Consider the following 24,819-nt stretch of genomic DNA (forward strand, 5'->3'; position numbering starts at 1 on the left):
TGTAAAAGTCCAAAGCCTACTGTGCCATTGGTGCTTCGCTGAAAACGAATTATATAACAAATCTTTTATTTTTCCAGTTATTACAGCATTGAAAATGAGAATAAAATTATAATGAAACAAAATCTTGAATTGATAATCTTTCAACAATTAATATCATTATATATCAAACATTCAATTTGATTTTGTTTTTACTTTCCAAGACTGATCAAGACACATATAGTTTTATCTGGCTTTTTAAAAAGTCCTGGCTTTTTAAACGTTTTTCTTCTTTTAGTTTTATCCTGTTATCTTGTTTTTGTTCTTTAATCCTTTATCTTCTTTTTTACCTTATTTTTTAACTTTTATCTGATCATTTTGTATTTTAACGATTCAAATATTCTCCTTTTCAGGTCTGGAACCATTGATAGTGTTTTTGGACCAACAAAAAACATATGGAGATCAGGTTTAAAGTACCACCTTCGAGGTAAACATAAAGATTATACTCATCATATTGTAGACGGTTTTGAAAACGATTGGTTTATAGCTGGAGGTAGTTCTGGTGGAAGTGCAGTTGCTGTTGCTAGTGGGACTTGCTTTGGGTAAGTTAGTAGCTTTTTCGGTCGTATATTCTTTGATTTTTTTTTTCTTTCTTTTTTTTGTCTTTCGTTGCATTCAAAATTATAGCGTACTTGATTGGTATTGTCCTACGAATTTTGTACCACATTCAAACGTTTCTTTATTAAGAAAAGATTCTTTATGAAGGCTGGTTATGAATCTTTTTTTTCATGTTTGAGTTGTTTGAGTCTGTTGTAATATGACTTCGGTTTTATTCATTTTTGGTTCTCATACTTTACTTTCCTTTATGTATTCATGTTTTGGCTTTAGTTTTAAGAGGAGGGAGGGGAATTTAAAAAAATTATCGACATGCATTCGTGAAAACTTTTTTCTTCTTCGAAGGTTTGTCTGGAAAGTAATATGACTGATTTTCTTGCACCGTGACTGTACTTCTGAGCGTGCTTGTGCTGACTGGGCTCGGTAGAGGGCGTTCCTAGCTACCGAACGAGTGACTGGTCAGTTGTCTCCGAGCACCTGGAGAGTCAGGACAGACATTTTTTGCGTGACTGTGTTTCTGTGAGTGGTGCAAGTCGAAAATGCAGCGTTCGTTAGAGCAGAGGTACGCGATTAAATTCTGTGTAAAACTCGGTAAATTTGCGACAGAGACGTTTGATATGATCAAGCAGGCTTACCATTATGTTGCTTTAACAAGAAGTGGTGTGTCTCGGTGGCACCAGGCCTTTTTCGAGGGCCGGGAAGAGGTCGCCGATGAAGACAGTGCTGGAAGACCTTCGATTTCGACAAACACCGACAATGTAACTCGTGTGCGCAAAGTTTTGAGCTCAGACCGTCTATTAAATATTTGTTTAACTTCCCAAAAGTCAAATTTACCAAAATTAGTGGTTCATGACATTGTGACGGTGCATTTGAACATGCGCAAGACGTGGACGAAGATGGTCCCAAAAGTGCTCACTGACGACCAGAAATTGCGGCGAGTGGAAGCGTACCAAGATTATTCGAATATGTGTGAAAGTGACCCCAATTTTTGAATTAAGTAATCACAGGTGACGAGTCCTGGATCTTTGAGTATGACCCCGAGACAAAGAGGCAATCACCCGAGTTGCACACGTCGGCATCTCTTCGCCCAAAAAAGGCAAGAATGAGGAAATACAAAGTGAAAACGATGATCATTGTCTTTTTGACATCAAAGGCATCGTCCTTCATGAATTTGTTCCTCCTGGACAAATCCTAAACGCCAAATTTTGTGTGGAAGTGCTCAAAAGACTCAAAAAGTGGGTCAATCAGGTCCGACAAGACATCGCAGTCGACTGGAACTTGCACCACGACAACGCTCAGCTCACATCGCCTTTCTCGTGAACAGCTACCTGACCAAGGCCGGCATCCCAACGCTTCCACAGCCGCCCTACAGTCAAGATGTGCCCCCCCCCCCCGACTTTTTTTCTTTTTTCCTCGCCTGACAAGTATGATGAAAAGCAAGCGTTTTGAGGCAACAGAGGGGATCCAAGCAGCATGCACCGTGGCTCTCAAGGCTGTTCCGGAAAATGCACACCGTGACGCCTTCAATGCTTGGAAATCACCCTGGCAGCGCTACATTGACGCAGAAGGAGTCTATTTTGAAAGTTTTTAAAGAATTGTAATGACCGGCTCAACAAATGTTTTTAAATCGACTCAGCCCTATTACTTTCCGGACAAACCCTGTATGATTTTTTTTGCCATAATTCTTCACCTAGTTGTTTCAGTTTGCCTTAAAATTTGCTGATAGTCCATCTAGCAAAGAAACAAATTCGTGAGCGAGAAAGTCAGATAAGAAGAAAGACAATCCACACAATTTTGTTTTATTCGACAACACCTCTTTTATTGCCTCCGTTAAAGGTCTCATGGAAGTTTACAGGGAGGGAACTGAGATAAAAAAAAAAGAAGTACATTCACCGAAAGGTAGCTCTCAATAGAGACACTGGAGAAACTTATTTAAGCCCCATTTATAATGAACTAATGATTTCCGATCCTTTTTATTTAAATCAACTAAATTATATTTTGCAACCTAACCTAATCTGTGATGATGTTTTACCTGGGAAGCGTTTAGCTCTTAGAAATGCTCTGTATAAATAAAAAAAAAATTAATTTCCATCAAGTACTGTATTTTTTTTTTTTTTTTCAATTACCCTTTCACCATTAAATGGAAAGGGTTGTCTAATTTTAGTTGTGTTTTGTTTTAAGGTTTGGTTGTTGTTTTTTATATGATCCTTGGATTTTAATTAGTAATTTTTATTTTATTATCGTGCACTGAGGACGGTCAAGCCGAGGTCTTAACCGAAATATTTGCATTTTAGTCTACATTTTTTTCTGGCTTGTATAATCCTCGTTTTTCTCTTCTTTATTATATTTTCGTTTTATTAAGAAGAAGACACCTTTGTCAGCTTAGACAATTTTTACAATTGAAAGTGGACATAATTTTAACAATTATAATGAACAATAATCCTTTCGAAGTAAAAAACTAGACGAGCTATTGCAGACTTCAATGAATTTTATTTGTTTAAATAGGCTGATTTAATTCATTCGTTTCATTTTTATTTTAGTGCCCTTGGCTCGGATACTGGTGGGTCTGCTAGAAATCCGGCGGCATACTGTGGAGTTGTTGGCTTAAAGCCGACTTATGGGCTATTGTCTAGACATGGTTTAATCCCCCTGGTGAATTCTATGGATGCACCAAGCATTCTCACAAGAAATATTGATGCTACTGTTACCATGCTCAGTGAGTAAAAATAATTTTTTTATAGTTTTATAGTTAATTTAATAAACTTTCATTTTGACATCTCATGTTTATTTGAATCGCTGTTAATTAGCTTTGTCAAAGCATTTGTCAGCGAAAAATTAAAAGAAACATAAAACGTCCATAAAATTTTAATTGGAATATCAACTAGGATATCAACTATTACTTCTAGCGAGGTTGAGATACGACACATCCTTCTGCTAAATACTCTTATGATTAGGGTTCGGATTAGGCATACCCCTCCTTTTACAGAGGTCAGCTTATTTCTGAATCTCTGAAAGGCAAAACTATGTTAATACTGGTTATCCGTAATCAAGTTTGGCTGAGTTTGAATAGATTCTTTTGGTATGTGTCCTAATCACAAGAATTTCCGACCAAGTTGGGGTCCGACAACCCCTTCTGTGTATGCCGGGACTATAAGAATATGTTTCTAAAAGTTTTTTTTTTTTAAGGCATCAGAGCTATTATATATTTGAAAGGAGTGGACTGAAAAGGAAGAAAATGCTGATAAAAAATAAATGCTGTATTCAACTAGGAAAGTAAAACTGACTACGGGACATTTGATAACAAGAATTCTTTTCCAACAAATTCAAGCAATATTTCATATTTTTTCAGTTTATTTTACAATAAATGAGAAGGATACTGTACCGTTTTCCTTTCACGACACGGTAAATGGCACTAGCCTTTTGGAAGGTTTGAAGGAGAAGGCAACACCTTACTTCTCTACTAATTTCTATCTGTTTTAAGTTTGACTATAGTTTTCATAGTAATTTTCATTCGTTTTAAGCTTAATGTCCTACATAAGCTGATTTTGTTTGTTTAAATTTCAATCTCTATCTCGCTTTTTTATTAAAATCAAGGTTATTTGTACACGCTTTATAAGTACTACTCGCCAATTAATACTAAATTGCTTGCGTGTCAAGATGCTGATATTCAAAAACATGTTTTTCAGGAAGTTTTAGAAGGATTTTGCTGTTTTTTTTAAATATATAGCAAAAAAGGATATACTGTCAAAACTATACTTTTTTTCTGTAAAATTTAAAGGGTTGGACGGACTTGGCAACACCGAACTTTTTTTGGTAAAAACAAGCTAAAAAATCCTTTGATACAAACTTTAATGGAAAATGAAAGCCAACTTTGAAGAATTTAAGTTACATGTTTTGTTTTGTTTTAGGATGCTCATATAGTAATCTTAAACCCTCAATTTGTAATAGTTTTCTCCGAACATCCTTAAGCATGATAATTGATAGAAATGAGATTCTGTTGTGAAATATTTACGCACAATGGATTTGGACAACAATATCCGTATTTTAGCCTCAGATTTGTACTCAGCAAGCTCAAATTTGTTTCTGTAATCAACTACGGGGAAAACAGGGAGCAATTTTCGGAACGTGTCGGGCACATGATTTGATTCGTTTTGGGATGCTCATTTCTTAGTTTTAGCCCCGTGTATTTAGTGACCTCAAAAACTCTTAAAGACAAGAAGTAGCTCGGGTCCCAGACCCTACTACCCATGGCTCTACTGTGGTACCTCCAAACACATAAACCAATATCTTAGCACGATCCACGTGCCCTTCTTCCTACAAAAATTTAACTGTGAAACCCCTTTTTAAGATGGTCTAGTTGCATAACTTGGGATCTAATTAATATAATTTGTTAATGTAATATATATTGCATTAGATTACTGGGAAGTTTCTTGTCCCTTTTTTGTATTAATCCCTACTTTTCGAGAATGTTTTAATGAATGTGCCTTAATATCAAGTGCTTCGATACCAAATTTGGAAAAAAAATCGCAAAGCAGTTTTGGTTTTCAACCAAAACTGCTTGGTTTTGAACCAAAACTGCTTAGATTTGGTTTTGAACAGCCTATATTATGGCTGGTGGTGCGCACACCATAAATCATGGAAAGATCACATCGTTCAATAGCCAATAATAAAAGAACAAATAAAGGGTAACGATCCTTCAGAGCCAGAGATGGTGTATAGGGCGTCAACATGTTAATGTCGACGTTTTAGTTTTTACAAGGAAAGTAGTAAGCCTGTCTCTCAACCTTGCCGAAGTGGGAAATAGATTCCTAGGATTTCGTCGTAGCAATTCCTTTGTACTCCGCCCCGAAAGACATTGAAACGGTATCATTTTTTTTTCTGTATTTTGCGAAGCACTATAATGAAGAACTTCTTGAAAATGTTGTATATTGAGCTTCTATACAGGAGTCACACAAATATCAGCCATAGTGTCAATCCAGCCAAAACCAAATTTCTGATTTTTGAACCGTCTACGTCACCTTAAGCTTCAACCCTTCCACGTTCTTTATTAGCTAAAATTGAGGGGAAAAGATTTAATCCTGGATCGAAATTCTAGTATCTTGGTATTACCTACAGAGGTGATTTGAAAAATGGGCTTATATAGGTTGACCAATTTTCAGTCCAGGTTTAAGTTACGCAAAATTGATAGCCATTAAGTTTGATTTATTGCCAAGTAGAGCATCAATCCACTGTGCTACGACAAGATAAACAATAAGAAACGGTTTACACATAGATTTCCCAGTTTGCATGTTAGCATAGAATTCAGTTTTTTACTAGCTATTGTTATAAAAAAAGCTTTGGCTGAAGACGGTAAATTTTGTCAAGGAAAAATGACAAAGCAACATCTTTATGTTAATTCTGATGGGTTTATCTGCTTAATAGTGAAGTTTGTCATCCACAAAATGATTATGGAATTAGAGACTCCTTTGAATACCTGTCTGAAACGAAATATCGCCCGTCGTTTTTACCAGTACATGGACATATTTAAACTCAGGTTTGTCGGCCTTGGAAACGACATGCTCAATTTTATTCCAAAACAGAACCGAAGGGAATACTCGTCTATTTGAAGACATTTTTTTTTGTCGGGTGGTGTTAAATTGGGCTACCGGAGCAAATTGGGGTCCTTATCAGGACCCAGGTATAAACACAGAAATAACAATGATTAATTTTTTCTTTGTAACTAGAATGTAAAAAACTAAAAACGCATTTGGATTGACCCAAATAGTTATTTCCCGGTAAATATTAATCATAAAAAGTGTGCAACGATTTTGGTTAGAGATATAATTTGGAACTAACAGTGCATCCTGACATTACTTATATTTTTCATGTAAATTACGTTTTTGCAGATATTATAGCTGGCCCAGACATCCGAGACTCGACTACGGTTAAAGACTACAAGAAGGAAGTTAAGTTGCCGGACCAACCATCTGTAAAGGTAAGCCATAGAATCATGGAGAAGAAAATAAATTTTGTATTGCGTTACTAATATTTTTCTGTCTAGGACCACTGTTTTCTTGACCCATGAACTTCTAAGTGAAAGTTTCACGCATTTCAGAGAATTTTTTTCACCCTTTCTTTATCTTTTTTTGGGTGTCAATATTTTTGTGTCTCTTTTTTTTGTTTATCGAAGTCCTCGTGACCCAAGGACTTGAGAATAGAAATTTTGGGCTGGCCAGAGAAAAGTTTTTTGCCCTTTTTAGATCCTTTTTTTGCAGACTGCTCTGTTTTTTTAATATATGTAAGTTCCAATCCCTTGGCCCAAGGACTTTAGTCTGTAAGTTCCAAACCGATCAGGAACGACAAGCTTTTTGCGCTATTTGTATGTCCCCTAATACCCCACCCCTCTCTCCCGACAAAATATTCGATCCTCTTGGCACAGAGAATACTCCCTGAAAGTTTAGGTGTGCTATCCTGAAAAAAAGGGTACAACCACTCTTCCATATGAAGTGGTTGGGGGAAAAAATCAAAATAATATGTTGTGGACACATGGCTCGTCACTATTGGCGACACTATAGCGTTAACTCTGATTTTCCCCCAAAAATCAATTCAAAATATTGAGAGCAGTGGAATAAGCTGTCCATGACTTGCAGCTGAGTTCAGATGCCCATCCCTAAGTCAGTGCCAGAATTGGATTGAAGTATCTCTTTTAGGCTGAGAGGGTTGTTGTGTAATTTAAGCGTAACAGAATCAGTGCATTTGGTTAATTTTTCTTGTTGAGGAGATCTGTCAGTGTGAACGCGGACTTCAATGGATATTTAAAACATAAGCAGTATTTTCTTTTCCTTTTGGAATTGTCTTCTGAAATACTTTGACAAAAATTAAAGTGTTATTACACCTAATTAGGGGCCAGTCTTGACAGTGTTTTTGTTATTTTCACTTTAAGTTTGGCTAGTTTAAACCATGATACTTATTTTGACTAAAAACCACCTAAATAAAATTTTCAGTAAAGTGTCAGAATTAAAGAATATGTAATAAATCATAAACGGTTTTATATGGAGTTTTTGCCTAGGGATACACAATACTACAATGAATTGCATAATCATTGTGATTAGTAAGCACGTGCCATAACCGATTTTGGAAGGTTGAAGGCTTTTTCTGATTAGTTAGGTTTAAAGAAGCTCAATGACTCCTTAGGATTAATACTGAAAATTTTAATTTTCTTAAATAATAAATGATAATATTATTAATAAATCAATATAATTAATTAATAAATTAATAAAGGAACTAATTTAAATTAAAACTAATTTAATGAAATGAATTAAGAATATGATTAATAAACATATTTGTCAGTAATAAAATTACAACAGTATTAATATCTAGATTTGTCCATTATAGAGAATGTTTGTTTGTTTTTTGTTTTGTTTTTTTGTTATTCTGTTGTAAATTGATGTACTAAAAAATTTACTTCACACCTTTTTACATTTAAATTTATCAAATTGTTTTTTTATTGTCATCTAAAACTTTGCTCGAGTTCAATTCAATTATTAGTCTCTCTTGTTTTTTATTCATTCACACTTAACTTTTACTTGAACGAGCGGTAACGATTTCTATTTTTTCTAAAAAGTTGCAAATTAGGTTGTTACTTTTTTGTCAAGAAATTGAATGTTTTTTGACATGATCTAAATTAGGTAATGGTTGGGATTTCATAAGTGTAAAAAAAATAAGTAAAAGTTGGTTTTCGAGTTCTTTGATTACCCGTGGATATAGGAAATTAGCCATCTTGATGCTGTCATAATTAGGAAGGGAAAGGGGGACAAATTCATTATAGGATAGATTCAATCCCTTATAAGACCATTTTCTTTGAATAAATGGTATGAATGGGTCCTTTGTAGCGTGAATGTACTATTGAGGCCACTCTACTAGCTAAGTTAATGCTTGTTTAGGGATAATTAAAACGAGAAAACTTTATTTCTCTTTTAAGACTGTCTGATCTGATTGCCTTTCTACTTGTTTTTTGTACCTTTTGGCTTTTCTACTTATATTTTTTAGGATATGCGCGTCGGGATTCCCAAGGAATTTCACTGTCAAGGAATGTCCATGGAGGTTGTTGAGGCATGGACAGACATTGCTGATATGCTAGCGAATGCGGGTGCCATAGTTGAACAGGTATTTTTCTCTTTTTTTTTCTTCTTATGGTGTGCGTGAGTGTATATTTGGTATTGAGATTTTTCATAAAGTTTAAACGCCAAAATTATGTTGATTAATATAAGCTTTAATACTGTATTGACAATTCAATTACCCAATCGATTAAATTCGTTGCAGAATTGCCTCAGATTCCGACTAATTATCTATTGTTCACGATTTTAATAAATTTAAAGAAATGAAAGGAGAAACTTGACAGTAAAAGCCTAAATGATTTGATTAAATAGAAGCTGTTTATCATTTCTTCTGAATCTTCTAAACCATCTTTGTCTTGAATTTCAGGAATTTTGGATTTCCAAACAGTTGGTTATTAGGATTCATGATTTTATAAATAATAAATTACAAAATTACTCGGCTTATTGTATTTCATATACTGAATAGCTGAAAAGTTGAAATTCCGTAGGACCATAAGCAACCTTCTGTTGGGGGTAATTGGGACCCTGGTCAGTAGGCTGTGATGCTGGCCGGTGTTTAACCCCCCCCCCTTATAAGCCACTCACTCAAATTTACACTGTGTAAAACTCGAGAACAAACCGGTTTCTTCGTTAGTTTCTTTCAGCTTATCGTGACACAAGACAAAGACAAGTGATAGAATAGACGGGAAATATAAAATTTGGGCTAGATATTTGCACATAAGGGGAGGGGGTTAGGTATTTGGACAGTTTGAAGTCAGAAAACACTTCTTACTTCATATCATAATATGCAAAGTAATTACGCCCAAACACTTTTTCGAGCAAAACCGGTATACTTTACCCCCTCCCCCCTAATGTTGGAATACACGTCCCAAATTCTTTTCTTAAGTAACGAAGAAACTAGCAGTAAGATTAGTTTTTTCTGGAGTTTTACACATCGTAAACTTGAGTGAGTGGCCTATAGTGCACAACTACCGGAATTTTTTATGGAGAGAGAGCCGGATTTCTCGGTATTATTTAAGAACAATCCGAAAATAAATTTTTTCAACTGAAAGTAAGGAGCAACATCAAAAGTAAGAGCAACAAAAACGAACAGAAATTATTACGTATATGAAAGGAGCTGGCTCATCCACCTCGGTTTAAGTTTTGATGTTGCTCCTTATTATCAGTTGAAAAAACTTGTTTTTTTTTATTTAATTTCTGTCTGTTATTAAGTGATGCTGAAAAGTCCGGCTCTCTCTCCAAGACACGAGCTGATACTTATGTACTATACGCCACTCACTCATATTTGCGCTGTGTAAAACTCAAGAAAAAGCCAGTTTCTTTTGTTTTTTTCTTTGTTACTTTAGAAACCAATTTGGGCTATATTTTAGAGGGGAGGGGGGTAAAGTATAGCGGGTCGTATGCAAAATGTCTTAGGTATAATTATTTTGCATATTATGAACTAAGAATTGTTTTCTGACTTTAAACTGTCGAAATACTTTCCTCCCCTCCCCCTTGTGTGCAAATACATATCCCAAATTACATATTTCCTATCTATTCTGGCACTTGTTTTTGTTTTGTCTCGCGCTAAGCTGAAATTATCGAAGAAACCGGTTTGTTATCGAGTTTTACACAGCTTAAACTTGATTGAGTGGTTTATTATACACAAGTACCAAAATTCCTTCCCCCTACGGAAAATAAAAAAAAACAAATCTGAAATACAATTCTCAATTTTGGAAAGCCTTATTTTCCACGGGGGATGTATTTACCGGGGTTTATTTTCCACTGGGGGGTATTTTCCACGGGGGGAGGGTGAACGCCTAGAACCGGTTATGATAATAGACTACTCCACCAAATTTTGACTTGTCAGTCATTTCAAGAGAAATTCAGAATTGTTTGTGAAATTGAGCTACAAAATACATGAAAAATTGCGGATGGTACTGGAATTGAGTCGAATTAAATGTTATAAAATGAAATTGGTTGGTAGCCTAGTATAATTTTAGCATTTTAGAGCACATCGAATAATGATTTTCCTAAAGATTAACGAAATAATTTTTCTTAAAGATTTCTTAAAGATTCGAAAGGCACTTGAGAATTTATGCAACGTTCTATTGACAAGGGTCAAGTATTTGTATTCAATCTTCTCAGGAAGATATATATTCGTATTTGCGCAAAAAAATGAGTATGCCAGTAAGACAAGAAAATATGAACAATATATTCATACAAAAGTTGTATTTGCAAAAAAATGTCTCTGCCTCCCTACTGGAAAGATCGGGTTGGGTCCAATGTTAAACGAAAAATATATATATAACTATTTAATTGTCTCATTTAAAATGTGAACGGAAATGTCTCTTGCTCCCTTTTGGTGACAGTTGGTGCTATGCTTCTTACCCGTTGTAAAGTAAGAGAAAGCAGTTACTATACAGAAGGCTGCTATTATGCTAAAAATATCTACTATTTGCTTTTTTAAAAGTTAATCCAATGTATTTGGTCGTATATAAAGTGGAATCAAATTAATTTAATAAAGTCAAAAACTTTCAAATTGTAAACAGGAATCTTCGGTCCAGTGTAAGGCAAAAGCAAGAATTAAATAAGTCTTCTGTCAATTTTTTAAAAGAATTGACCTCGTCTTTTCGTAGCAGAATAGAACCAAAGTGAATATAAGACAAAACAAAACTGTAAATCTCTTCGGAACCAGGAAAAAAATGAATCTTTCTATTTTGGCTCTGTTTGGCTCAATGTGTAGTAAAAACACTCAGATGCCTATTACTCTGGTGTGGCTAAAGTGGGTGTTATACAACTGTCACGACATGAAGTGAAATTAATAAAAGAATTGACTAGTTACAAAGAGTTAAAGACCTGCGCAGAGTGGCTTTGGCACCTTTATGGAAAATATTATTTTATATTTTCAGCCCCACATAAAGTAAAAGTGAAAAATGGAAAAAAAGGAAGAGGATGTCTGTTTTCACCTTTAGAAGTATCTCCTGATTCCGTCTGGTAATAGTTTCGTATTGATTTTAATCCGGTTTAAGTAAAGATAAAAAATATGCTAAGATAAGAACATTTCTTAAATATATTATAATAAAAATCCTATTTTCTTGTCCGAATCAACTAAGAAAAAAACGTTAAATTAACAGCATTTATTGAATATGTGAAAAATGCATACAGTGCTCTTTTGGTAAAAACAAAAAGTATTCATATATTTTGCAAGTATGTAAAGAAAGTCGAAAAAAAGGGTCAAAAACTTTTAAATAAAATGTCGCTCATCCTATTTTGGTGATAGTGAGTCTAATATCTTTAGTTACATGCAAAGCAAAAAAAGGACGTAAAAAGAAAAATGTTTGTAGCCACATTTAAAATGTACTCAGATGCATCTTGTTTCACCCTGACAAATGCTGGTCTTATATTACACTTAAATATAAAGTCAGATTAAGAAACTAATAAATACAAAAACAGTTAAAAATTGGCACAAAAATTTCTACTTGTGGCCAAAATCTCTTTGACCAAATGAGAAGAAAAAAAATAAATACAAAGAACTCTGTTTCTTAGTTTTTCTCTGTTTTAGAGACGGGATCAGTAGAGAAACATCAAAATGTGTCCTTCGACATGCCGTTGACATCCCTCCCCCATGTTTGAGTGATAATTTGTGTCATCTTTTAAAATATGTTATTTTTCTTCATGTTCTTGTTATGTGGGTTTCCAATAATTTAACTAAATATCAATTTGGAAGTGTAAAAAACGGCTTCTGTTACTTATTTGAAATAGTTGGATTTTTATCTCCAGCTCGATGTAAAGTAAAGGCTAGAATATTGGTAAATATATAAAAGTATAATATGAACTCAATGTCATTTTTAATCTTTTACTAGGATTGGGTTTTATGTAATATTTTTATATCATTATTTCTTCTTTCCTACTTAAAAAAAAGATGAACAGTGATATACTCTACACAGAGTAACTACTTTTATCGGTTGTTAGAGACAGTTTTCCAGTGTATCTGAATTTTTCATTAGAGTTCACTTCCTTCGACCCAAAATTTTCTTTCTTCAAGCTGTGTTTTTTTTTAAGATTTCTTTGCCTCATACCCAATATTCAATCGCATGCTATTCTATTCTTAATCCTTGTGAAGTTGCAAGCAATTTTTCACGATACGATGGGATTGAGTATGGACTAAGAACGGACGAGAATGTCTCAACTGAAGCTTTGTACGCCAGCAACAGAAGTCAGGGATTCAACGAGGTAGTTCGGGGAAGGATCTTAGCTGGAAACTACTTTTTATTAAAAAGGTTAGTGCTGAAGTTCATTTTTTTCTATTTATCGTACATGTGGACATTCTTTTTTTTTCTAGATAATATTATGATTTGTTTTGATTGCTCTTGTTATGTTAGCCAACAATTATAAGCTGTTTGAAAAAAACTACCATTCAATTTAGTAGACTTTATTGAACAAAATAGTATAGTAATTGAATTGTAGGTAGTACATTTTCTAGACCAAGTTAATTGCAGTTGAGGTTTAATCATCTCTTTATCTCCTCGCAATTTGCAGTCTGCAAACAGAAGACATTTTTTAAAGATCATTCACCAAATAAGTATCTGCGATTTGTTGGTGTTTTATAAAATAAAAATTCATATTTCAAAACACATATTTTTCAAATAAAGGTCAAAGGTCTTGTGGGGGCCATTGGAAAACCTGAGATTATTTCTCATTATAAATTCTAATGTTTCTTTGCCTTTCACTTATTCATTCATCACTCATTTCTTGGACTGTGCCGAGATTTGAATGTTAACTTTTTTATCTTTCTTTCTATGTTTAAACCGTAACCAGACAAAAGTAATTTCTTTGTTCCAGCCTTCTCATAGTAAACTATCAAACGTTTTCATTTAAAATCCCTTTTTTTGTTCTACTTATGCCTTTTGTTATCTTTAAAGCACTCTTCCTTCCTCCTTTGCATCTTCTTGAAGTCCTAAGATTGTTGTTACTTTTTTATATATTTTTATATATTTCATTACAGTCAATTTACAAATGGTATTTTATAGGTTTTTTACAGTCAATCTCTTTTCCGTGTTTTTCTGAATTTCACCCCCCGCCTCTCCCCCTCCTTGCAAATGTTGGCCGATTTGAAATAAATTTCTACTGGCGTTTCTGATTTGCATACCTCTTACAAGAAGACTGTAGTATTATTAAATAGTATTAAACCATTTAAACGAAAGTAAAAAAAAAACAATTCAAACGAATAGAAACTATTCTATTTTTGAATTGGGATGTCGTTTCCCCGGTCCCCCCCCCCCCTCTCACTCTTTTGACTGAAGCGTGATTTGGGCTTTAGTGAAAGCAATCCATATTTTAAAACATTTACTTTTTGTGGTCTCAATGCTTCGAGAATGAATGTTATAATGTAGGTGCCTTTGCTTTAAGTGACACCAAGAACGATAAAAAAAAAAACTCCTTTCGTGTGTGTGAAAGGTAATAGGGCAGGTAAATAAAACACTTGCAGTTACCGACCAGCTAAATATTTTTTCTATCTGATAAGTTTTGTTAAGCACCAGTCAAGCTTTACCCTAAAAAGCGTGTGGTCGAAGGGTGGCAGCCTCCTCATATTTAGATTAAAAGGTATTTCATTTTTATATAAAATGACTTATTTGATTTTTTTGTCTTTCACTTTTTGATTTTTTAATAATTAGTAGATTATAGACGAAGCCCAGAACGCTTGGGAGTGTGCCCATGGAAACTGGTGGATTTTTAGAAGGTTTTTGATGCCTCAAGCAAAATTACTATTTCATACTTTTTGGACTTATGACATTTCGGTCTAATTTCTGCCAAAATCATAGCTCCACGATTTAAAATGATGGAAGTGGCGATTTACTGAGCTGTGAGCCTTTTTACTTCTTGAAAAAGATAATAGGATAAAAAAATCTGTTTGAATGAGCCTTCCCTTTATTTACTATGACCACTGATTTGATAAACTCATCCTCTAAGCTTATCGAAAAATAATGTAAAAAAGAGATATATCGGAAAATATTGGTAGGGGTTTCTGAAATACCAACAAGGGAACTTTTTGATTCATATGATCCTGTCAAATTATGTTTATAACAGTCTTTCAATTTATGCAGACTTTGTATATCTTTAGGGAAGAAATACGGTTAAATGTGCACCCAAATCGGTAAGTTTTATGCACAGCTTCTAAATACTTTCAAACTAGTTGTCTCTTATAATCCTCTCTTAGTTTTGATTTGGCCTTTTTGGACCCAAACTGTAATTTTTTGCAACGAATAGCCCGAAACTACAAGCTGTTGAGCAATAGCCAATTATAACCTGATAGTCAATTGCGGTGAAAACATTGTGGGCCCATAAAAATTATCGATATGATACAAATTATTGAATGAAGACTCATTTATTATGTACGCTCTTTTTTTCATTAGAGTTTTGAAAATGACATAATATTGTTAGATGTAACAGTATTGGCTAACGTAGTGATTACTTTGCATGCATTAAACTTGCACATGAAATGTGATTGATCCCTTTTTCGATATTCTTACCCCTTTTTTACTTACTTAGCAATTATTCTGAATATTTTGAAAAAGCTATGAAGGTACGCCGACTGATTGCCAATGAGTATAGACAAGTATTCAAAAATTATGATGTCCTTTTGACGCCAGTAACATTATCTGACGCCCCTCTATATTCAGAGTTCCAGAAAAGAGATCATAGAGAACAATCAGCAATACAAGATTACTGTACTCAACCAGTTAATATGGCAGGTAAATTACCCCCTCCTCTCAAATAGTTATAGAACGTAAAGGCCACCTACTTTGGAGCTCTTGCTTTTTAGTATATTAATAAAATTAAGTCAATAAAAAAACAAGTTTTTTTTACTGAAAGTAAGGAGCGACATTAAAACTTAAAACGAACAGAAATTATTCCGTATATGGAAGGGGCGGTCCCCTCCTCAACGCCTGGCTCTTTATGCTAAAGTTTTTTATTGTTTTAAAAAATAAAGTTGTGAGACAGAGTCAAACTTTAGCGTAAATAGCGAGGTGTTGAGGAGGGGACCGCCCCTTTCATATACGGAATAATTTCTGTTCGTTTTAAGTTTTAATGTCGCTCCTTGCTTTCAGTTAAAAAAAAAACTTGTTTGTTTATTTAATTTCTGAACGTTTTTGAATTAATGCAACTTTGATTTTGGCTCACTGTACATCAATAATTAAAACGAAATTTACATATTAATTTTACTTTTTTTTGGCTAAATGGCTCTCTCGAATTTTTTTTCTGACGTAACTTACGTAACTAACTTCTATATCCGTATGTTCTTATTATGTATATTAGGGAGTTCGCCCCCCTAATCATTACCTCAACCTTTACGCTAAAGTTCTAATTCTGTTTGAATCACAAACCCCTGGATCACAAAGGCCGGATAATTGAAATAGATAGCTCTTTTGAAAGTACTAAAAAAAAAACTTTAGCGTAAAGAGCGAGGTATTGACTAGGGGGGCGAACCCCCTCATATGCGTAATAATTGCTGTTCGTTTTAAGTTTTAATGTTGCTCCTTACTTTCAGTTGAAAAACTTGTTTGCTTTTTTGTTTAATTTCTGATCGTTTTTTGAATAATGCTGGGAAATCCAGAACCCCCTTCATAGAAATTTCCCTTCCCCCAAGGAAACATCCTCCTTGGATAGATCCTCCCCCGTAACCATGATGGGTAAGATGAAACTTGATGAAATTTATATATTTGAAATCAGCATAAAAATCTGATTCTTTTGATGTATCTATTGATATCAAAACTCCGTTTTTTAGAGTTTCGGTTACCAGGGGCGTCCCGAATGGGGAGGGGGGGGGTGGGGTTCGAACCCCTCCCCCCAAGTTTTTGGCATTCGGTAAACTTTTCGCCAAAGGCGAAAATTTCAGTAAAAATTTTGCAAAATCGGCAAAAATTTTGCAAAATTTTAGATTTCTGCAGAAAATTTGGCATAGCCTAAATCAGTTAGTGATTCAGTAAAATTTACGAAGATCCCCCCCCACAATAAAATGAGTTTAGGGACGCCCCTGTCGGTTGCTATTGAGCCGGGTCGCTCCTTACTTACAGTTCGTTACCACGAACTTTTTGATACCCTATCAGATATGACTTAACACAAGTTAACTTTATTCTTAACTCTACCCATAGGTTTACCTTCTAAGTTGGTCCTTTTAACTTTCTCAAATTTATATGGGGAGGGCTATTGCTTATCTTCTTATAGTTTTCACTTCCTTTACCACAAATTCCTCCCAGCCCCCCCCCCTTCTCCTTCAAAAAAGATCATAAATCTCACAATAACTACATCAAGATAAGATAGGATTTATTCATCACGAAATACATTAAACATACACAATATTACCTTTTACTATTCCCCCAAAGGCTCATTGGCATATAAAGGAGGAGGAAGACAAACGAGTCACTTACTCAGAGAAGAAAAACAAATCAAAATAATCACTTGCTCACAGAGAAAAGAGCAAAAAGTAAAAGAAGAAAGTATAAGTAAAATAAAAGCTATAGAAAACAAAACTAAATAGATTCAATAGACTAAATTAATTAGTAGATTAAATAGACTCCAATAAAATAATAATAAATATATATAAGAAAAATAAACAAATAGATAAAAAGAACTTCTAAGAAGCCAAAGAATTTTTAATAATTTTTTTTGAACAAACTGAATGAGTGGCACCTTCGAGCTGATTCTGGCAACTTATTCCATACAAAATGACTCGCCATTAAAGGTTTAAAATTTGACCTTACAGTTAAAGGAATTTGAATATGATTTTTGTATTTTAATTATTCCGATCAGAGGTAAAACATAGCGGAACACATAGGGACCGGGGGAGCTCACCATGAAGTTGAGGAAAAATGAATCATGCACACGAAACAACATACGGGTAGTAACTGGATAAATCCTGAGCGATTAGTTTCCTGAATGAGGTTTCTAGCTTTACTGTAAACCTTAGAAAGTGATTTTAACAGTGAAGGAAAGGTTGACAGCCATACTAATGGACAGTAAGAAACGTAAGATTGGATCAAGCAGTTAAAGGATTTTCAAAACTGATCCAGGAAAAGTCGGTTCAAGTTTCCTTAAAATACCGAGACTCCTGCACATCTTCATTTTAATCAAAACAATGAGACGCTTTAAAGGCAGGTTTTGATCAACAAGATTGCCCAAAAAGTGAACATGTCAATCTATATATCTATGAATTATCCCATTTGGCTAGAGAATTTCAGATAACTGTGGATTAACCTGAGAAACACGCGAAAAAATAACAAAACACGACTTAGAAAAATTAATGTAAGATAATTAGCATCAAGCCATAAAATTACTCTCTCAAACAAATTTTCCAAATTTGATCGAAGCTCTGATTCGTAATTTCCCGAAGCGCCAAATGTGCTGTCATCAGCAAAACAAACAAGAGCATCTGAAGAAGGCGAACTATAGCTGCCACTATGGGCAAGGGAAGGCTTAGAATGACAAAGTCTACAGCAATTAATAAGTTTCTGCATTTTTACTACATAAAAAATATCACGTACATAAATCAAAAATAGCACAGGCCCTAAAACTAATCCCTGGGGGCGCCAAATTCACTTCTGAGGGTGAACGGAAAATGGGATCAACAGAAATTAACCTATCATTCAAATAAGCCCGAAACCAAGAAAATACATTTCCCTTTATGCCAAAATGAGATATCTTCGATAGAAGAATTTCATGGGTTAAGGAATCGAATGCCTTAGGAATTTCCAGAAATATTGCAGCCGGAATTAATCCAGAATCTAACGCAGAATGTATAAAATTCAAAAGGGTCATAAAGGCGTGTTCGGTGGAGTGCTTCATTCGGAAACTAAATTGAAAACCACGAAGAAAATTTTTAGATTGTAGAAAAGTAAGGAGACGAGAAAGCATAGCCTTTTCAAAGATTTTACTAAATACTGATAAAATTGAAATTGGTCGGTAATTTGCAGAATCATTTCTTGGTCCACCTTTATACAAAACAATAATCCCAGCACGCTTGAGAACATCTGGAAAGCTCTACATTCAAATGAAAGAGTAACAAGTTTTGTTAGAGGCAAAACTATTGAAGGAGGAATATATTTAACTATCCTAGTATGAATAGAATCTGGCCCAGATGAGGACGAATTTTTCAAGCCATTAATAATTTTAGTAATTTCACTTAGCCTACTGTTACAGGCTCTAAAACATAGACTTAAGCTCACCCTCTATAGCTTCATCACCAATGACGAGACTCATAGGGACAGAGTTAGATTGAGAATCGGGTTTAAGTACAGAATTTATTACCTTCCAAGTTTTACGAACATCATTGCCATTGCCACACGCAGCAAAATTAGTTAGATAATAGGGAGATTTCCTACACAAGGAATTATATATATTTCGGTAGATCTTGAATTGACAAAGACGAATAGCACCTGCTGAAAGCGGCCATGCAGAAAGTGGGGTAGCAAAGTAGCAATGCTATTTGGCAGTTTTCAAATTTGTTGGGAGATTTTGTCTGAAATAACCATTTTTAGATATAAAAATAAGTTTTGTTCAAAGAAAAGCTGTCAAAACACAAGTTGTGTTCCTGAAAGTGTAGCGGACTTTTTAAGCCCTCCAGAGGTTATTTTTCCTTCTCCAGATTTCGGTAAGTCGGGAATCGGTTTAGAGGAAAAATCATATACCTATGATTAGAAGGTGGTACTTTACAAATACTAAAAATAGCCTTTTACGGTTTCATAAAAGGACTCAAATAAACAAGAAAAATTCTTATCATTATCAAACAAGCTCCACGGATTTTCTGCCAATTTAGACCCAAGAAGAGATAACTCTTTCTCACCAAACCTAATGGAATAGGAATCAAACACTTGAGTCGAGTTGCTCTTCCCCTGTTTAAAGCTGAACTGAGAATATATTAGAAAATGATCGGAGATATCACTAACTAAAATTGAGTTTTCCCTCAAGCTAAGCGTAGTGATAATATTGTCAATCAAAGAAGCTGTAACATTAGTTACTCGTGTGGGGATGGATGTAGTTGGTAGGGTTCCTGTGGCAAGCATGGTTGGAAGAAAATCAACTGAAACCGAAGAGTTTGAATCCATCAAATTTACATTAAAGTCATCCATTATGATTAACTGACAAGGACGTTTCAGTATTATGTCAAGCATTTCCTCAAGATCCTGAAGAAACAACAGAACAGCACTACTAGGAGAATGATAAATATTACCCATGGTTAGATCAATATCATTAGATATAATTTCTATAAATTGTGATTCAAAAATACCTTCAAAATTCATTGACAAGTCATCCCGCAAACAATAATGCAAATTACAGGATGTACACAGGGCAAGACCTCCTTTAGCCATCTTGCAGCGGTTTATACGTTCCGTTTTATAACCATGGATATCCAATAGCATTTCATTGTCAGAATCCAAAAACGTCTCAAAGCCAACATCATCAGGCTGTCCATCCAAAACAATCTGTCTTAAATTACATTTTGAGGAGGAGAGATCCTGAATGTTAAGTTGAATTGCAGTCAGTTAATAATTTCCTTTGGTGACCTCCTCTCCTCCCAAATTTGAAAGATAACCCTAAAACAATGTCCTTCATAATGCAGATGACAAATAATTCTTTCCCTGCATAATTTTTTTCATTCATAAGACGAGCCTGGAAGGGACTATTCAAAAACACAAACATTTAAATATGCAATAATAAACTATGCCCTTATAATTATGTAAAATGGATCAGTAAAGATCGATGTTAAAACCTAAAAGGAGCAGAAATAGGGTCAGGTGAGAATTCGAAGGATAAAGTCAAATGGATAGTCAAGTTGAACCTAGAATGAAGAGAAATTACAACAAATAAGAGTACGGCTGCCTCTCCCCAAGCTTCCTATAGGCTAGAGTGTCAAATGCGATTCACAGAAAGTAATATCTATATCGAATAGTTTTTGTTTCACGTAACGCCGACAACAACAAAACTAATCATGCTAAAACGATTTCTTAAAATAAATATAGTTGTGACTTTCAGTCAAACTATAGTTGAAACTTTTGTATTGCTTTTTATTGCTTTGAATTCATTTTACTAAAAAGTAAAGAAAATTGATTCCTAATGGTTCTTTTAAAGCGCCAATTGGTTTATTTTCAAATTGGTTTTGTTTTGTTGTCAATAAATGACTTATCCAGGATTTTTGTTTGGGGGATTGGGGGGAAGGAGGGTACAAAAACAATTTTTCGGGGGGGGGGGGTACTGAAGAAACTTTAAAAAACAAATAAAAAAAATGGTTTATATTCACTTTTTGTTACGTTTTCACGGGTCAGACAAACATTTTGGGGGGATTGAACACCTAACTTTCCCCTCCTGGATACGGCCATGGCCATAAGCAATGTTTTAAATTGGCAAATCAATAAATGATTCGCCTTTTGGTTTTTCATGCATTTATAATGAATGTATTAAAAATAAATAAAATATTGGCTCAAATTTATTGTTTATTAACTAGTGAAACTAAAATGATGTCTAAGATATAATGGTACTAAAAAAAGAATTCATTCCTGGTGATTATTTTCGGTTGTAATTTTTCAATGTTATAATGAAATGAGAAAATTTGATTAAACCATATCTTATTTTCAGTAAAGGGCAAGTGGTACTCTACCTTATTGGGCGTTTGAGGGGGTGTTAGCCCCCCACCCCTTGATAGATGTTTTAGATGGAATTTATGGACTAGGCTACTGAATGACTATTTTTAGAAGAAAAAAACTGAATTGAAAGCTCGAGTTTTTTTGTAATAAACAGATTCTATTGTCCTAAAGCGCTTGCTCAACTGTCTTCTTCTTTTTATTAATTAAAAAAACTTTTTCCACAAAATACGTTTTTCAAAGAAAAGTAAAGAACTCCATTAAACCAAAAATGAGCCAAAATAAAATCAAATAATCTACCAAACGTAAAACTACCATAAATCAGCATCGATAAATAAATGAAACTCAAAACAAACAGAAATTACAATAAATCCAAGTCAAACTCAAAACGAGCAGGAATTAACATATGTAGGGCTCAAAACCCCTATGCCTTCCCAAGGCCAGAACATAATTTGCACTTTACTGAAAAAAATACAAATGAACGTGCATTGTCAGTTTATTATCCATATACTGATATTTAGTAATCAAAATGTTAATATTATTTGATTTATTAAAGTTATAAAATAAAAACGTTATATTTTTTTCAGTAAAGTGCAAACTATGTTCTGGCCTTGGGAAGGCATAGGGGTTTTGAGCCCTACTTATGTTAATTTCTGCTCGTTTTGAGTTTGACTTGGTTATTTATTGTAATTTCTGTTCGTTTTGGGTTTCATTTATTTATCGATGCTGATTTGTGGTAGTTCCACACTTGGTAGATTATTTGATTTTATTTTTGCTCACTTTTGGTTTAATGTAGTTCTTAACTTTTTTTAAAAACGCATTTTGTGGAAAAAGTTTTTTTAATTAATTTCTGTTCGTTTTATATCGACATAGTCTTTTCAGGGAAAAAGAAAATAACACTTTAAATCTTCGTTTTTTTAAGACTTTATAGTTTGGCCTGCTATTTGTATGCTGGAGAAAATTTTCCAGCAATTTTTAACAACATACGCTATTTTAAAATCTAAAAAAAAAACTCAATCTCAGATATATAATGATGGTAAAATCGTTGAATTACGTTTGAACTTCAAACCCGTAAGAATTTTGAAAAATAACATTCTAAAAATTTGAAGATGAGAGTAAAACTTTAAGAGCTTCTAATTTCGAATGGCTAACTTGCTCCATCTTTGAGAATATCTGCTTTTATGTCCTTTGTTTTAGACTTTACTAAAATAAGACCGTTATCTCGAGAATGATTTTATTCAGTTGTCTCTCACTTACAAAACTGTCGGTTTTTTCACCAGTTTTCTCGGCTTTTACAGCTCAGCAAAGTACATATGTTATATAATTCGATTAAATTGCGCTTAAGTAAACTAGAGTGATAGATCACACCACTGATCATTTTAACTAATTAGATTTCTTTTTAATGCCCCAGTGGCATTAAAAGATGTTCTGCCATCTATCGATCCTATTTAGTATTATATTTTTTAATATTTAGTTTTTTTCGTTAGTCTAACATATTATATTCTAAGAAAATGTTTTATCAGGGTATTTAATTAAGAGGTCTTTACATTAAATGATGTTTTAATTGATTTTATCATTGATAAAATCACAATTTTACGCAGGAATGTAGATTGCAGAAATACATTTTAGCTGTATAAATTTCCTTGAGTTAGCAATATTGTTAGTTTGAATATTGTACGTTCTGTAATGTGTGTACTAGAAAACCCTGGATAAAATATATATAAGAACATTGTAACATGAAGTCAAAATAAAAAAAAGGAAAGGATGATTTTCCATATGCTTTCTGCTGATAGATTTGATCTAAGTGGGTGTACTATAAAACTAGATATACTACTACTACTACTAACAACTCGCCGCAGCACCAAGCCGCCTGAGGCCAACACAGCTACGCACGCTCCTCCTCCATCCCAATCTATCCAAAGCCGACCTCTTTACACCCTCCCAAGAAGTTCGCATTTCTTTAGATCTTTTTTTATGACATCCACCCACCCCAGACGAGGACGGCCGGTTTTCCGTTTAGCCCTAGAGGGTTGGCCGAAAAGAACAATTTTCGGCAATCTGTCATCCTTCATCCGCACAACGTGTCCTCGCCACCTCAACCTTTCTTTCATTATAGCCCTAGAGAGTGTTATTGAACCACATTTTTCGTATAGCCGATTGTTTGAAATACGGTCAGTCAGTCGGGTACCCAGAAAAATCCTTAAGTAATTTCTGTGGAAAACATCTAGCAAATCTTCATCCGCTTTTCGGAGCGTCCATGCTTCAGAGCCATATTTGACCACTGTCATCACTGTAGCTTATAATATTCTAATCTTGGTTTGCAGACTTATCTTCCTATTCTTCCAAACTTTTTTTAACTGTGAAAAAACACCCCCAGCCTTTGTTATTCTATTTTTAACATCTTCACTGTTCCCACCATCTTTACAAATAATACTACCAAGGTAAGTGAAGCTGTCCACCTGATCAATCATTTCATTACCCAACGTCACCTTTTTACCTTCACATATTCCTAGCCTTAGTGACTTAGTCTTCCTAACATTAATTTTCAAACCAATTCTAGCACCCTGAACTCGCAAAACCTCTAAAACTTCATTCATTTTGCTCACACTTTCATCTAGGATGCTTAAATCATCAGCATAATCCAAGTCCAGGAGATTTTTTCCTCCCCATTTGATTCCTTGGTCTCCCATTGCCTTTCCTGTGCTCCTTAAGACAAAGTCCATCAAAATAATTCAAACAAAGGGGGATAGAACACAACCCGGCTTAACTCCTAATTTAATACAAAACCAGCTGCTAACCTCATTTCCTACCTTAACCGCAGCAGTGTTATTCTCGTACATGGCACTAATAACTTTAATGTATTTGTCTGGTATACCATACAAGGATAAAACCTTTACCAAAGCTCTTCTATTATCAGAATCGAACACTTGCTCATAATCTATAAAACTGAGGACCAAAGGTGTTTGAAAACTCAGGCACTTCTCAATTATTAGCCTAAGAGTGAAAATTTGGTCGACACATCCTCTACCTTTTCCAAAACCGCACTGCTCTTCTCTTAAAACATTGTCTACTGCATCTCTCAGTCTAAAAAGTATCATATTACTAAGTAATTTACTACCTACAGAGACCAGACTAATGCCTCGATAATTACCACACTCTTATAAAGTGGCTTAAATAAGGTTTTCCTAAAATCCTTAGGTACTTCCCCTTTTTCAAAAACCACGTTAATGATTTTTAGTAACGTATTTTAAACCTCAGAGCCACAATATTTAAGAAACTCATTTACCACCCTATCAGCACCTGGTCCCTTATTATTTTTTAACCCTATTAGTACTGTCGCTAATTCCTCCTCACAAAACAAATCTTCCTTAACATCCAAGGTATCACAAACTTTTTCATTTTCCTCTATATTTTTTTTCTGCAACTCTATCTCGGTTAAGCAAATTCTCAAAATGTTCGACCCATCTCTCTTTAGTTTTTTCCTTATTTCTAATTACGACCCCATTCCTATCTTG

The 24,819-nt window shown here is 34.3% G+C and overlaps 1 protein-coding gene across 4 annotated transcripts in view; it reads left to right on the forward strand.

The window, feature by feature from the left end:
- Positions 1-24,819, forward strand: part of GatA (glutamyl-tRNA(Gln) amidotransferase subunit A, mitochondrial) — a 136,625-nt gene that overhangs the window by 103,524 nt on the left and 8,282 nt on the right. For 3 of the 4 annotated variants that reach the window (XM_089096739.1, XM_089096738.1, XM_089096737.1), the window contains exons 4-9: positions 390-578; positions 3,132-3,307; positions 6,477-6,565; positions 8,620-8,736; positions 12,732-12,949; positions 15,219-15,421. In XM_089096739.1, the coding sequence (XP_088952865.1) occupies positions 390-578; positions 3,132-3,307; positions 6,477-6,565; positions 8,620-8,736; positions 12,732-12,949; positions 15,219-15,421 (992 nt within the window). The remainder of the gene's footprint in view (positions 1-389; positions 579-3,131; positions 3,308-6,476; positions 6,566-8,619; positions 8,737-12,731; positions 12,950-15,218; positions 15,422-24,819) is intronic. The other variant, XM_089096740.1, reaches the window with a different exon arrangement.

The sequence above is a fragment of the Artemia sp. Qi Xiang Cuo genome, chromosome 11, assembly GCF_049724085.1.
Source record: "Artemia sp. Qi Xiang Cuo chromosome 11, ASM4972408v1, whole genome shotgun sequence".
Classification (NCBI taxonomy): domain Eukaryota; kingdom Metazoa; phylum Arthropoda; class Branchiopoda; order Anostraca; family Artemiidae; genus Artemia; species Artemia sp. Qi Xiang Cuo.